Consider the following 16,711-nt stretch of genomic DNA (forward strand, 5'->3'; position numbering starts at 1 on the left):
GTGCCTGGACACTACTTTTGGTACCACTAACAGCCCTTACACATGACCGGTTTTGTGAGATATCCTTCGATAGTATTCTGCTACAGTGGTTGCTGAAGGCTTCATGCATTGCTCTCTTGATAGCCAAACATATTTCATTCATTCAGCATCTTCGTATCTATAGCCCTATGCTTTGTACTCCACCTACTATGCAGTAGTCTCTGTTTCCTTAGAAGACTCTTCACAGTTATAGTATACCATGGATTGTTCCTCCCATCATGAATTGTTCTAGTGAGTACATACCTGCCACATGCATGGTCAACTTGTGATGATGCCATCTGCTTGACATGACAAATGGCTGCACTATTTTATTTTGTAGGGAACTTTGACAGTTATTCCCAACTATCGCTCAGATTTTGTCTTCGCGTGTTCTTTTTCCCCTGAGTATGTAAAATCTCTGTTCACCATGGTGTAAACAAGCAATCAAAAATGGTTTGCCTTGAAACCACATAATCTGAAGGAAATGGAATAAGATGTCTCCTCACACAAAAAAATCATCTGAACGCTATATTCCAGAAACTTTCTTTTATTAAACATATAGTTTACTAATATCAAAGTGAAATATTAAAATTTATTTGAATTGCTATCTTTAAAAAGAAATATCTGAAAATGAAGTAGGAAACAATCCAATAATTACACTTCATTCATTATTGTAAACAAATAACAGTGTACTACGTTGAAAGGAAATTTACAAAGGCATAAATACAAAAGAACCAATTTTAAATAACATATTTTTAAAAAATTAAATAATAAATAAATACAGCTTAAATAAATTTAAAGAAGCATAAATGCACTCAAAACAATGTTAAAATTGCAAGGAGACAAAAATCAGCAAATCTTCCTAATGTACCACATATATCTGAAAACTTTATAATAACACACAAGTGGAATTTTACAATTATTAACAACGCACTTTCACATGAGCTGGATATAACTGTTTTTATCCTGACCTCTGCATGATTTTGGTTCCTCTGGCAAATTCTGCCTATTCTCTTACATGGGAAATGAAAGTCGTTATGCTGTACGCAGTAAGTGTAGATCACGCAAACAGACTGTGTTTGCCCACTTTTTTTGCTACTGGTTGTGATCCTTTTGACCTGCAGATACGTTCAAAAAGAAAGTTTAATTAGTAGTTATAGTTGTTTATGGAGGAAAATCAGGTGAAGAATAAGAAATCAACTAAGTCAAATCAAAGGAAAAACCATGATGGGATGTAACTGTATATAATATACATCATTCCTTACCAATTACAAGAAGTGACGCACAGAGTAGTAACAGGTACACAGAAAAGATTAGAATACAACATAACTTTAGCAGAAACCATTTATGGACTTAATTTTCCCAAGCAATAATTTTAAGCCACTGGGCCAAAATAGTTTGTGACTGGTTTGAAGAACACTCAGAACAACTTGAGCAAATAATTTGGCCACCCAGATTGCCTGACAGGAATCCCATCAAACATTTATGGGACATAATTGGGAGATCAGCTCATTCACAAAACCAGCAATACTTTTGAAACTATATGGTCAGCTATAGATGCAGCATGGTTCAATATTTATGCAGTGGAATTCCAATGACTTGTTGAGACAATACCACGAGTTGCTGCACTACTCTGGGCAACAGGAAGACTGACATAGTATTAGGAGGTATCTCATACTTTTGTCATCTCAGTATGTACAGGGTGTCCATAATTAAAGATTCTGTTTGAAAACATCGTAGAAAGAGAACTGCTAGAATGACGTCAAATTTGAACAGTATATTATTGACATAAGGGGAAACATCATGGATCAAAAAAATTTAATGAAAATTTTACCAACAGATGGTGCTGTAAGCTTTTTAGTGTAAATAGGGTTGGCTACAAATGACATATGAATCACAATATGATGACTATGGTTTGAGTTGCAAATTACACCAACCGAAATGACAAGGTTGTACCACATCAGATGGGAGAAATTGGTATTTAACTGACCTGAGGTCAAAAACAGCATAAAAAGCAAAATGACATCGATTTTTAACTGTCCCAGAGCCAAAAACTGCATAAAAAGCAAATTGATTTTTAATAACCCTGAAGCCAACCACCTCTTAAAATGCAAAATGATACTAGTTTCTAATTGTCATGATACTGGCACAAGTACGCTGTCCACTATTTTCTGCCACAAGTTGAAATCGAGAAACAGCACATTCCACAACATATCGAAGTGTCTCGGGAGTCACATTTTAGATCATTCTAGCATCTTTCTACAATGTTTTCCAAGTGGAAATTGAATTATGGACACCTTGTATATACTGAGGTGACAAAAATCATAGGATAGCACCAAATATTGTGTCAGACCTCCTTTTGCCCAGCGCAGTGCAGCAACTCAACTTGCATTGACTCCCTGCAGAATATAGAACTATGCTGCCTCAACAGCCGACTATACCTGTGTTTTGCAATGTGTGCCTTCGGTTCAGCTATGTTTGCAATTGGAGCACTGAACACATAACTCCACAGCCAGAAGTCACACGAATTAACATCGAACGATCCGGGTGGCCTGGTTGTACGTAAATGATGGCAAATAATTCTAGCCTTTCCAAAAAGCCTCAGCAGCAGCCACTTTACTGGATGTGCAGTGTGCAGAGGAGTGCCATCTTGCATAAATATGATTCTACCCACACAACCACACTGTTGAAGGATTGGAATGATGTTGATGCAGAAGACTCTCACAATGTTTACCAGTGATCGCACAGGACTCGTCTCCTCAATAAAATACGGCCCTACAATAAATGATGCCATCAGCTAGCATAACACAGTCACCTTTGCAGAATGAAGTGGTATCAGTTGAAGTGCATATAGATTTTCCATTGCCCATATTCTGCAATTCTGTATATTCACATGTCCTTGGGGATAAAAATGGGCTTCATTTGTCCACAGAATGTTCCATGGCTGTTCATTGTCCACTTGCAATCGAGCAATATATTCAATAGTGGACGTTTGACTTGCTGAAGGGTCAGCAGGAAGCAACTCCTGAACATACGTGATTTTGTATAGAGAGCAATGCAGGGCATTTGATAGGATTTTACGCAACGTGCTTGCAGGCATGTTCAGCGTTTGGGTGATTTCCCATGCACTGCAAGTTTGCAAATTACCACTTGACCCCTTCTGCAATGCTGTGGCTACATCTTCGATAGATGTCAGATCAACTGCTTTCCTCTCTCTGCCACATAGCACTTCAAAAGAACCTGTCTCTTCAAATTTAATCATTTTCTCCAGATCTTTAGCAGACATTGGACATATGCCTTTTTTTCATACGCTTGTGTGTCTGGACCTTCTGCAGGGTTACTGGAGCACAGTCACTGTTCTTAGAGCTTTATCAGCAACACATGATCCTTTCTGGAGACAGTCATGTTGGGCATCTCGGAAGCAAACTGAGGAACACCTGTGTGACAGATGCTTATAGCGCCATCTATTGTCAGATTTTTGTTTTTTGTTCCATGAAGTTTCCCCCTGGGTCAGTAATATGCTGTTTTGACATCAGTCTGAATAGTGGTTCTCTTTCTACAGCATTTTCAAACTGCAACTTCAATTATGTGCACCCTGTAGAATACACCATGTCATTGTAAGTGGGACAAAACTGACAGATGTAAAAATCATTTCAAGAGTACCCCAATGGACAGTTATAAGTCGATTACTGTTAACAAAATATATAAAAAATCTAGAATATAATAATGAAGCTTTGTGAAGCCATTTGTGGACAAGGCTGTTATCCTACAGAAAAAATATAATCCTAGAACATTGTAATGAAAGGCCTGGAAACACGCAGGTGATAAATAACTGGAATAGGACTGGCAGTTGATCCTGAATGTAAATATATTGAAGCTATGACCCACAGATAAGTGCAGAGATCCATTACCGTTTTAATGTGCTACTGTCAGTAACTCCATGAAAACTCAAAATTATTGAATACCTGAGAGTAACTGCCGGGAGCAAACTAAAGTAGAATGAAAAGAATAAAACTAGTTGTACAAAAGCAGATGCCAAGCTGAAAGTCATTAAAAGAATTTTATGGAAATTTAATTCATCCATGAGAGAAGTATCTTCCAAAATACTCATAGAGTACTGCTTGTCAAATTGAGACTCTTACCAGGTAGGATCTGCAGAAGAGAGAGAGAAGATCTGGTGAAGAATGGCATGTTTTGTAACAGATTCATTTAGTAAATGTGAGAGTGTTTTGGAAATGCTCCTCAAACTCATGTGCCTCATGTACAAGCCGATTCTTATAACCTTACTTGAAAAATTAGGGGAAGTGTATTATATACAGAGACAAGGCACACTAATATAACCCTAGAAAATTTCATTTAAAAATCAGTTTACTCCAGTCCATATAAAAGTTAAAAAGTTTAGTAAGACATTAAACTGTATTACGAACAGAAACGACTCCATAGTCAAGGCATCCACAGCTGTGGTAGTACCTTTTATAGCAAGAACTCCACAAACAGCTGTATCTTGAACCAATTTTTATTAAGATATTACTACAAGAAATCAACAAAGGTAGTGATTGGGACCCTACACATCAAAATAGTACCAATCATATGCACCTACTTGTAATAAAAGATGTGCTTAGAAATACCTGACACACCTGATGATGTGGCTATAAGCCACGGAACTGTTCATGCCTTCATAAAAATTGGTTGAAGGTATGGCTGTTTGCAAAGTTCTTGCTATAAAATATATTATGAATGTCTCAAATGTACCAACCAGAACGCCATATAAGCACTTATGACCATGAATTTTCAAGGAGTTCAACTTGTGTAGCACAGGCTTCAAAATGATTATCACTGCAAAAGTTAACAATATCATTGTTTTTATGCTTGTATTCTTTTCTAATATAAGTGGCAACTGCACCTTTCTCCGTATCTGTCCTACAGTAATTTGATGCTAAGACCTGCAATAATTGGATGCTAAGCTATACCCACCCCCATTCAGCATTTCTGTTTCAGTGCTCAAATGATACTCAGTACATACTGTACTCATATGGTTTGTAAACTGCAGTTCAACCAAAGAAATAACAAATTCATTAATTTTACTTTTAACCTGTAATGTTCCAAAAAAATACATTTACTTTAACCTACCTTTCATTTTTACAATTAATTGTTGGTGTTGTGGTCTTCAGTCTGGAGATGGGTTTTGTGTAACTCTACATGCTGGTCTATCCTGTGCAAACCTCTTCATCTCCTGCATAACTTCTGAAACCTACATCCACTTGAACCTGCTCACTGTGTTCATGCATTGGTATCCCTCCACAATTTTTACCATCCACACTTCTTTCCATTACCAATTTGACAATTCCTCAATATCTCAGGATGCCAAATGAAACAACAAGTTTACTGTTATTGGTCACTTTTTATTTACATCAACAATGTGTTTTGAAGGTTTAAACCTCCATTATAAAGCAGATTTACATGGTTAGTATGACGTGTGTTGTGTTACGATTTTGACACGACACATGCATATGTCATACTAACACATGTAACTCCAACTAATGTTGGAAGTTTAAACCTTTTAAATACATGGTGGATATAAATAAACAGTGACTGGTAACAGTAAACTTGATTCATTCGATATCAATAACAGTCAGGGTAAAGCTTAGCCTGAAATGTTCGCATCACAGGATGTGTCATAAACTGATCTGCTCTTTTAATCAAGTTGTGCCATAAATTCCCTTTTCCCTCAATCCGATTCGGCACCTCCTCATTTGTTATTCGATCTTCCCATCATTCTTTTATAGCACCACATCTCAAAGGCTTCTTTTCTCTTCTCATATGAATTGATTATTACCCACATTTCAGTTCCACACAACGCTACACTCCAGGCAGATCAGATACCTTCAGAAAATACTTTCTAGCACTTAAATTGATATTAGATGTTAACAAATTACACTTTTTCTGAAATGCTTTTCCTGCTATTGCCAATGTGCACATTATATTCTTTCTATTGCAGCATCATCATTGTTTTACTGCCCAAGTAACAAAACTTGTCTACTACTTTTAGTTTCTTATTATTTCTTAAAATAATTCCCTCAGTATCACATGATTTAATTCAATTACACTCCATTACTCTTATTTCAGTTTTGTTGATATTCATCACCTAAAATTTTTCAAGACACTATCCATTCTGTTCAACTGTTCTTCTAAATTCTTACCACCTCTGTCAATGGCACACCTTAAATTTTTATTTCTCCATGAACTTCAATTCCGTTTCCAAATTTCTTTTTAGTTTCCTATATTGCTTGTTCAGTGTACAAATTGAATAACATCAGAGATAGGCTACAATTGTGTCTCACTCCTTTCTCAAATACAGCTTCCCTTTCATGTCCATCAACGCTTGTAACTGCAGGATGATTTCTGTATAACGTGTAAGTAACTTTTTGTTCCCTGTATTTTATATCTGCTGCCTTCAAAATTTCAGAATGCAGTCCAGCTGTCAAAAGCTTTCTCTGTATCTACGAATTCTATTAATACATGTTTCTCTTCCTTCAGTCAGTCTTCTACGATCAGATGTAGGGTAGCTATTGCCTCACGCGTTCCTACATTTCTCCGGAACCCGGACTGATCTTTACCTATGTTGACAGTTTGTCCATTCTCCTTTACTGTAATAATATTTTGTAGTCATGATTTATTAGACTGACAGTTTGGTAGCATTCACACCTGCCAGCACAAGCCTTCCTCAGAATTGAGATTATTACATTCTTCTTGAAGTACAAGCTGTTTCTCATCCCTCAAATCTTGCTCACCAGGTGGAACAGCTTTGTCATGCTGGCTTTCCCGTGGACATAAGTAATTCTGCAGGGATGCCATCTAATCCAGGGGCCTTGTTTTCACTTAGATATTTCAGTGCCATGTTGAATTATTCTTGGAGTGTCATATCTCCCAACTGGTCTTCACATGTATCCGCTGCTCTTTCTATAATATAGTCCTCCAAGTTTGTTTCCCTTGTACTTGACCTCTATATATTCTGGTCACCTTTCAGCTTTCCTTTCTTTACTCAGTACTAGCTTGCCATCTGAACACTTGATATACATACAGTGTCTTCTTTTTTCTCCAAATGTATCTCTAATTTTCCTATACATGGCATCTATCCTTTCCCTAGTAGTGCTTGCATTTTTGCTCTAGTCATTTTTGCTTAGTCATTTTGTACTTTCTGTCAATCTCAGTTTTTTGATGTCTGCTGCATTTTTATATTTTTACTTTTGTCAATTATATTCAATGCCTCCTGTATTATCCAGAGATTTCTACTATGCCTTGTCTTTTAATCTATTTGATCCTCTGTTGTCCCCTCTATTTCATCTTCTGTTGTATTCTATTCCCTCATTCAACATGGCCTGATGCTTCCTCTGAAACTCTCCACAACATGTGGTTCCTTTAATTAATCAGGGTCCCATCTCTTTAATTTCCTACATTTTTCTAATATCTTCAGTTTCAGTCTACGGTAATTTCCAAGAGTGATTGCCTGTCAAACATGTGGATTCCTATCAATATATATCAAACATGTGCTTCGATGTCAACCACACGACTCTGGTGGTGTGAGTTATGGATAATGTTTACAGTGTTCACTAGAGCAACGACATAAGATGAATGTTTACTAAGTTACAATTAATTACAAATGAAAGTAATAACTTTACTTTCTTTAATTGTCAGCCATGTCTTCTTCATGCACTATTCCTCATGTTGTATGAGCTGCCAGCAGCAATCTTTTTTGCCCATACCTCGGGTACACTCTTGCTATGTCAGTTGGAAATGTTGGAAGAATATAAGGAGGATCAATTTTTCCATGCAATGTCAAGTTGTGAAAATATAGGTATTAAAAGAGGAACAACTTTCCACACTACATAACCAAGGAATTAGATTTTGCCACATGAGGCTAACGGCACTTGAAACTGCAACACTGTCACTGTTGTTATTCACAACTGAAAACAATAAACTATGTTTCTCTGGCAATGCGCTAAACATTCACCATAATTCATGCCAACAGAGTTGTGGGGTTGGCATTGAGCCACATACTCGATATTTATCATTATGGGCCAGTGCATTCGATAGGCAATCATTCCTGGAAATTACCAAATCTACAGTTCACAGCCAATAAATTACAGCCAGAATCCACACCTGCCCATAAAAATGTCTTACAGCTTAAAATCTGGTTTTGAAATTTCTGTCTTACCATTATATAATTAGTCTGAAACATTCCAGTGTTCTCAGGTTTCTTCCACATATAAAGCCTACTTGCGTGATTCTTAAACCAAGTGTTAGCAATGATTAAATTATGCTCTGTGTAATTTCTACCTGGTGGTTTCTTCTTTTATTCCTTGCCCCTAGCCCTGTTGTTCTACTATTTTTCCTTCTCCTCCTTTTCCTGTTTTTGCGTTATTGCAACTATGATATACACACATAGCTTAGTTGCATTCCTATTTTCTTACTCATTATTAGACCTACTTCTGAATTACCCTTATTTAATTTTGTGTTGACAGCTCTGTACTGACCTGGCTAGAAGTCCTCTTCTTCCTGCCACCACACTTCACTAATTCCACTACACCTAACTGCAACCTATTCATTTCCCTTTTTAAATTCTCTAACATACCTAACTGGTTAAGGGCTCTAGCATTCCACACTCCGACCCATGGAGTACAGGTTTGACTTTCCTGATGACCACATCCTCCTGAATAGTCCCCACCCAGAGATTCAAATGGGGCTATTTTACCTCTGAAATATTTTACCCCAAGAGAAGACCATCATCATTAAGCCATATGGTAGAACTATATTTTTCACTTATTCACTGTAACAGTACAGAAAAGTAGAATGGCAAATGTTACAAAGGCAGATCAGTCAATCATCCAGGCTGTTGCTCCTCTAACTTCTGAAAAGACTGCTAACTCTCTTCAGGAACCAAAGGTTAGTCTGGTCTGTCCACAGATACTCCTCCAATGTAGTTGCACCTGTGGCACGTTATCTGTATTGTTGAGGAACGCAAGCTGCCCTACTGTGGCAAGGTCTGTGATTCATAGAGGCTTCACAATTTACAGGATCAAAATTAATTTATCCTAAAGAATTGTCTCCATTCATAACCGTAACTGCACAGCTGTTTCTACAACATGTTTATTTTATACCAGAGTCAAAATACTGGTGAATTTCCTGCCTGTGTTCATCCACATATAACTTAAAAGGGAACCCACCATAGGTTGCTTTCTGATACAGTCAAAACTTGGCATGGAGACGGAAGGGTAAAAATAAAGAGACACCTACTTCAGCTTAGGTGCCAACGCTCAATAGTTTTTGAGAAAATGACTGTCAAAGAGTCCACCTGGATATTGTGAAACCAGGTAAGTTGGTAGTGCAGTGGCTAAGAGCACCATGGTGTATATGCAGACAAGAAAAAAACTCTGGATTTTCCTGTTAAAAATACAATTTCTCCTGTACAAAAATACACTATACCCTGGGTGAAAGCATTTTTTTTTCATGTTAAATGACAATATACTTTCCCTCGGAGCTGTAAAACTCATGAATCCTTTGAATAGTTATGGTTTTGCAGGGAAGTTGGCATGACAATGTGCAAGTAAGCTGTTTCCACATATAAATTGAGTGGTGGCAGGGGGCTGCATGTGTAAGAAATTCGTGACTGTGGAAACCTGGGCTAAAAGTGTGTTTTACTTTACCCTGCTACTGCAGAATAATACTGCAGCACTAAAACATACAACAATAGACACTGCACACACAAGTGCCTGTTGAGAGTGAAATGTATTGAAGGCTTTAGGGTGAAGACTATGCAGTACTACATTTCCCTGCAAATTAGAAAACAAACCCAGCAAAAAACAATGTGTTTTGGAAATACCTTTGAAGTGCAGCAACATGCACATTGCATATTTTTGTATTAGAAAAGTATAAATACATATTCCACAAAACATAGCATGGTAGCTTCTGAAGCACTGAAATCAAGATTGCGCTGCACGATGCACTTTTCTCAACCAGTCATAGCTCATATCACATGATCTCACCAGTCAATGAAGGCAAATATTCAGAGCATAGGAGATGTGATGCAGTCAGGCAATAATAACATCACTGTTAAGTAGCATGAACACACAAATAGGTATAAAGTTAATGGTTTAAATTAATATACATACAGTATAGTTACAAGAAAAGCTAAGATTTCACATACAACATTGGTCATCAAAAATGTTTTGCTGTTCCCCCCTCCCCAGGGTGTGTTTAGGTAGGATGCTATGCGCACAGCTTACATTGCAGCAGCTGAGCATTTCTGACAAGCACGATTATAAATTTCACTGCTATGCACAGAACACATCATGGGTTACATGGTTGTATACATGTTCCATCAAGCACTTCAACTCTTCCATAGAACAGCCAGTTACAGGTGATACTGCTCAAGAACTCACCTCACTCTTTTTTCAAAGGATGACTATACTTTTTGCCATTTGTAATCTACGAAAGAACTACAATAAATATGAAAGACTAACTTTGAAGCTTGGTCATTTTTAGCATGTGTTACCTTTTAAGATAGGCTTAAATCGTTGGTCTTCTGGGCCAAAACTTTTTCTAAGTGGCTGGTTCTCAAAGTGTTAATTTTTGAATGAGAGTCAAAGTCTCTATGATTTAACAAATTAAGTGCACGTTCTCAAACATAACAAAATTCATCTAGCGTAAAAGGAAATTTGCTTTGAAAGTAATGCTTCTCAAACCACCATTCGCGATATTTTCCTGCAACCTGTTAAAAATGTAAACGGCTGTGATATCACACTCACTGAAAGCAGTTTGTTGCTATGTAGTACTGCATAGTCTTCACCCTAAAGCCTTTGATACATTTCACTCTCAACAGGCACTTGTGTGTGCAGTGTCTTTTGTTGTATGTTTTAGTGCTGCAGTATTATTCTGCAGTAGCAGGGTAAAGTAAAACACACTTTTAGCCCAGGTTTCCACAGTCACGAATTTCTTACACATGCAGCCCCCTGCCACCACTCAATTTATATGTGGAAACACCTTACTTGCACATTGTCTTGCCAACTTATGCATAAGTTACAAAAGATGAAAAGCAGTCTACTTTCTTGCAGCATGTCGCTTTTCCCACCTCCACCTACAAGCTTCAGCAACTGCTGATAAGTGGATCTGCTCTCATTCTGCTCTGGTTCATTCTACAGCACAGATCTAGAATCATTTGTTTATGTACCTGGAAAAGTAGTGTCATGTGAAAATAATGGATTCTTCAACCAAGTTAATAAATAGGTTTCTTAAGTGATAAAATGTTCTTAAACAGTGTGATAAGAATATCATTCTAGCAATCAGCAACTCCTTATAATCAATGATTTATAACAGAGTAATACATCATCACTTTTGGTGATGAAATGGATTAAAAAGTACTGAAATAGAGTGTTACCTTGCTGAGGTTACTATTACTGCAGAACTGTCAATGCTGTGAAGATATTTTTTATTTCAGTATAATGAGCTATGAGCACTACTTCTTCAATACTGTGAAAGAATCTCTTCTACAGGAATCTCTTTGCTGTCCATATTCTGAGAGGTGGTAGTGTGGACCAAAAAATATGTTCAGTATACATCGGCACTAAAGTGCTTACTTTAAGAGCTATAAGCATTTTTGTTCATCTTCGCTCCTGTGAAATACATATCTTCTGCAGAACATGTGTTCCTAAGCTTTTCAAGATATGCATTTTAGGATCCATGTATACTACCTCCATCCAAAATATGAAAAGCAAAGAGCTTGCAGTAGAAGAGATTTGTTACACAGTATCGAAGATGAAGAAATGCTCAGCTCTTAAGGTGTGTTAGATCCCTTGTTTACTAGACCTTTTTGCTTATAATGAGCGTTCCTGTCATATCCTTGAACACTGACCATCCCTCTGTTTAATAAACAGTAAGTGAAAAAAATTTCTAGTGTATCAATTTTTGCTCTTATTTTTACTTTTATACTTCCAGGGAACCAGAACATTTCTACAAACATTTAAATTATAACAATTTGGAACACCACACACAGCACGCGAAGGCACATACACCAAAGTCACCTTTTTTTGCGAGGAATAGGGCAATAATTTCACAGTAAACCATGAATGTCGAAGCATTTTCTCGAATGCTGGAGCCTGCAATTGACTTCGGATCAAGGTGTGTATCTTAACCGAATTGCTTCTACTTGTGATTTCCCTTTGCTGTGCAATAAGAGAAGGGCACTTCTGTAATTGGCAAATGTAATTTTTCAGGTGTCAGTAAAAGTACACATTGTAGGTTTTACATACATTATGGTGGAATTTCTGCCAATCCCTACATGGAGCGACTGTTTCGCCCACACCATGAGCCAGTTTCTTTTGTGAGCTTTCCAAATTTTATGGTTGTTGTGTGCACATTCTGATGTCGTTCCATTAATTGGCTTATACCTTGATGGGTTCAAGGACCAAATTTGTCAATAACTTCTTGACGACAAACAAAAGCTGTTGGTAGCAGTTCTCTGAAAGGTTTTAATCAGTTTTAATTGTCATGATAAAAACTATGTTTAATAAGATTTGACATCTTTATTTCTTCATCATTACTTCTACTGTCTTCACAATGTCATGTTAAGTAATGATGACAGTACTTTTGTGACGGATTTGTTATACAGGGAGAGTGTATCCTTTACATTTATCCTTTTCCCAAAGCTCATACTACATTTTCTGCACAGTCTCTGTGCCTCTGACACACAAACATGACAAAAAATGCAATAACTAATTTTAATCCTTATTCTGAAGCTGGTAAATAGATTCTCATCTTCTGTGTTAAAATCGTTAAAAACAAACAGTTCAGGAAAAAAAAAAAAAAAAAAAAAAAAAGTACTGGTTCTCAGAGATGGAGCAACATTTGATAAGCATTAAAATTTAATAAAGGGAAACATAAAGGAGAAGCTGATTTTTAATGCCATCTGAAAAGACCAATTTAAAAATTAAGCACACTAAAACTTATAAATTATCAACAAAACTTGGCAAGAGACCTCACCTACACACACACACTTACAAACTGCAAGGGTATCTGTTCAGAATATGTGGCAAATGAAATAATTTAAATAGTGCACAATTTTTTGTAGTCCTCAACTTCTTTCTCCAATCACAAACATTTCAAATTTGTTTTACGCTTATACATTTCAGAGTTTTCTTCACAGCGCAGTTTCCTGGTTGCTGCACTTCACTTGTACCTTGTGAAAGAAATAATATAAAAATAAAAGGGAAGTATGTGAAGGACTGTTTGTGCAGTGTCAGTACGGAAATATATAGCATTTACTTACTTAATACGTCTCACTATTTCTTCTGGCAAATTGTATTTATTAATATTTGGCACAATCTTCTTCAGGTACCGTTCCCTCAGCGAATGCCATGTATGACGATTTCCCATTGGCTAAAATAATTTGAAAAAAGTTGTTAGTAGATTTGATCCAACAACAGAATTTATGTTTATAAATACTTTGTGTATAAAGTATTCCATAAACTATCAGACATTAGTAAATACAGAAAAAAAGTAAGCAACAAATATGAATTTTCTGACTTCTAAGGTTGCCCTTACAATAGTTTGCCAAGGAGTGGGAGCCCTAGATGTGACATGTTTCTAACATTTTGGAAGACGAATGGTAACTTGTAAGCAGCCATAAAAATGTTCCAGCTCTGATCCTGTGTAATACTGAATTTTAAATAATTTTCTTGGGGAAAAAAAACCTGTCTAAACTATACATTTTCCTCTCTCTGTGAGCTTGGAGGGTGAGGGGGGGAAATGGCCACAATTGTTTGAGAAGAGCTCAGACAAATAGTGTATCCGCCAGCCTCAGCAATCAAACAAAATTCTAGTGTTGAAGCAATCAGAGTGTAGTTACTGGATGCTGTGCTTTATTTTTTATGTTCTATTTCATTTATATGCAGCAATATTGGCTAATGACCAGTTCTGTAAAAGTACTGAAATCTGAATTGTAAACTGAAATAAGTGTGATTGAAACAATGTACAGTACAAATGTGTTATTTTTGGAAGCTATACAAGGAGCAAAGGCAAAACCTGTCACAGTCAGTTCCATGTCCTGTTTTAGGCTCAAAACCTGTGTCAGTTTTTGCCAGTTTGATACAATAAATAAATTTTTAAGGTATTTTGACTATTTCGGCTACACCATTTATTTCATTAACTCGACACAGACAGCCTGACATACGTTAAGTGGACACAGATATTATTTTAGGTGGAGGGAACACAATGAAGCTGAGTTGCAAACCTCAATTGAGATCATTGGTTATCAACAAGTAGTGCAATTGTAGTCACTAAAGCTGGTTATGCTGTAACACGACTCACTTAAAAAAGTCATATAAACAATACTTTCTGCAGCTCAAGTCCACAATACATTTATGTTATAGCACAGCATATATAAACATAAAGAAAAAATCGATATCAACATTGCTGAGCATCAAGCTGAAAAATTGAAACCTTGCCTTCATGCACTTGGCTTCTCACCATTAAGAGGTGAATATTTGTAGGCATAGTCATGACACGACGCACATCTGAAAAGTTAAAAATTTTCTGTGTGTCTAAGTGTGACACATTAAATACTTTAATCTTTAAATAAATCATCCAGTATGCACCCTTTTACACAAGCCAAATACAAGAGATTCATAAAAGCAATTGAACTGTTGAAACAATACACAGCTTATGATCACCAATAAAGGTATTTCACTAATGTAAAAGCTATCAGTGTTACTAGCATTGATAAAACTGAGTACATCATATGTGATGGTAGTGAATAATAAGAATCCAGGCATCAAAAGAGGTTTTGAACTAGTTGCAAATTGTAAGTGACTAGACTGAGACAGTTAAAACAAACAAATGTGTTCCATTTATGTGAAAAGAGAAAGATAGAGAAAATTGCTAAATGTAACTGAAAGCAATGCTGGAGGGACTAAGTCAGAGACTCAGCACCTATTTCCATAACCAAGAAAGCAATTTACAATGTGGTTCTGTTCCAAGAAATAAGACCCAGACAACATATCAGTAAATGTCAAGACATGTGCCAGATATTTCTCCGTCTAATTTGTCATCTTTGTACTGAAGTCTGGGCTTCATAGCATAACTTTCAAAAAAGTCACACTGAACTTTTAAAAAAAATGTCATTGCAAAGAGCCACAAATCATGAAACCAGCATTTCAACTAATAATTACCACTATGTCAGACACGTAATGTGCCAATAGTAATCATACAGTTCCAAAAATGAAAATCAGTGATTTGCTCAACAAATATGACCTTTATACGATGTAACTGAATACAGTCAGACAGGGAATGAAACTTACAACATAATGCAAATTTATAAGAAAAAGTTATATGAACATTAGTACCTCTGTTGCTGCCATATTCTTCCATACAACGTTGCCTCCAGTATTACTAAACCTGTTATGCTTCTGGAGGTATGTGACTATGGCATATTCTTCTTCCATTGTAAATTCTTCCCTGAGAAAAGATACATCTAATAATGTATGACAGGATTTTCACAACATGAACTACGAAATGCATATATCCGTAAGAAAATATCATGATACTTCCTAGCATATGTTGAACCAAAGGAAGCACTCATGTTACTTGCATATCTTCAAGCAATTTCAAGATTCTCATGTTATTTGATATTGTCGATTTCGTTGGTTTACCACACGTACATGTAATTTTGTATACACCACATGTCGACAGAGGAGGGCATTTATGCTTCGCAGATTGGAGTACTTGACTTATTTTCTTTGTTGGTCTAAAGACCGGCCTGATGTCATGTTTCTGTAATATCTTAGCAATGTGATCCATTACTTTATTAATAAAAAGGAGAGAATCTGTATTTTTAGGTTGTTGTGGTTCATCCTTGTCCTCCTTCCTTTTTCAGAAAGTAACACATACAGACAGATATTTGCATAAAAACTCCAATCACCATCCACAATGAAAGAGAGGTGTCATTAAATGTCTTATTGATAGAGCTGAATGGATATACACATCAAAACACCTGGACACTGAAATAAAACACCTGAAGCAGGCCTTTGAGAAAAAGGTCTACTCGGGGAAAGAGGTAATGAGAATTTTGTGATCAAGGAACAGAAAACAGAAGGACAAGGATGAACCACAACAACGGAAAAATACAATTTCTCTCCCTTTTATTAAAAAAGTAACGGATCACATCAATAAGATTTTACAGAAACTTGACATCGGGCCGGTCTTTAGACCAACAAAGAAAGCAAGTCAAGTACTCCGATCTGTGAAGAATAATGCCCTCCACAATCGACATATGGTGTATACAAAATCCTGTGTACGTGTGGTAAAGTTTATATTGGAACTGCAAAGAGAAGCATAAATACATGGCTAAAAGAGCACAAAAGTCTTTGTCAACTAGAAAAAAAAGAGAGAAAATAGCTACAGCAGAGCATGCTCTTCAGTCAGGACACCACAAATGGAAGTTTTCTGAAACAATAATTTTATCTACAACGTCTAATTATTATCCATGACTACGTAGAAAAGCCACTGAAATTTATAAGCACCAGGATCATTTCAATATGAAAGAGGAGGCAATGAAACTTAGCGACATATTAACAGCAGCTCTCCAGAATCGCTAGACAATTTTATCTTTGACAAGGATTATCTCTGCTCATCACGTGTTACT

General features: G+C 36.5%; 1 protein-coding gene across 6 annotated transcripts in view; it reads right to left on the reverse strand.

Annotated features, from left to right (window-relative positions):
* Positions 1-715: 715 nt before the first annotated feature.
* Positions 716-16,711, reverse strand: part of LOC126471670 (telomeric repeat-binding factor 2-interacting protein 1-like) — a 196,281-nt gene continuing 180,285 nt past the window's right edge. For 3 of the 6 annotated variants that reach the window (XM_050099880.1, XM_050099882.1, XM_050099879.1), the window contains 3 exons: positions 15,414-15,525; positions 13,340-13,449; positions 716-1,136 (listed from right to left, as the gene is read on the reverse strand). In XM_050099880.1, the coding sequence (XP_049955837.1) occupies positions 1,079-1,136; positions 13,340-13,449; positions 15,414-15,525 (280 nt within the window). In that variant the 3' untranslated portion in view covers positions 716-1,078. Of the gene's footprint in view, positions 1,137-12,899; positions 13,250-13,339; positions 13,450-15,413; positions 15,526-16,711 lie in introns of those variants that run through there. The other 3 variants (XM_050099881.1, XR_007586363.1, XR_007586364.1) reach the window with 3 other exon arrangements.

The sequence above is a fragment of the Schistocerca serialis genome, chromosome 1 (genome assembly GCF_023864345.2).
Source record: "Schistocerca serialis cubense isolate TAMUIC-IGC-003099 chromosome 1, iqSchSeri2.2, whole genome shotgun sequence".
NCBI lineage: Eukaryota > Metazoa > Arthropoda > Insecta > Orthoptera > Acrididae > Schistocerca > Schistocerca serialis.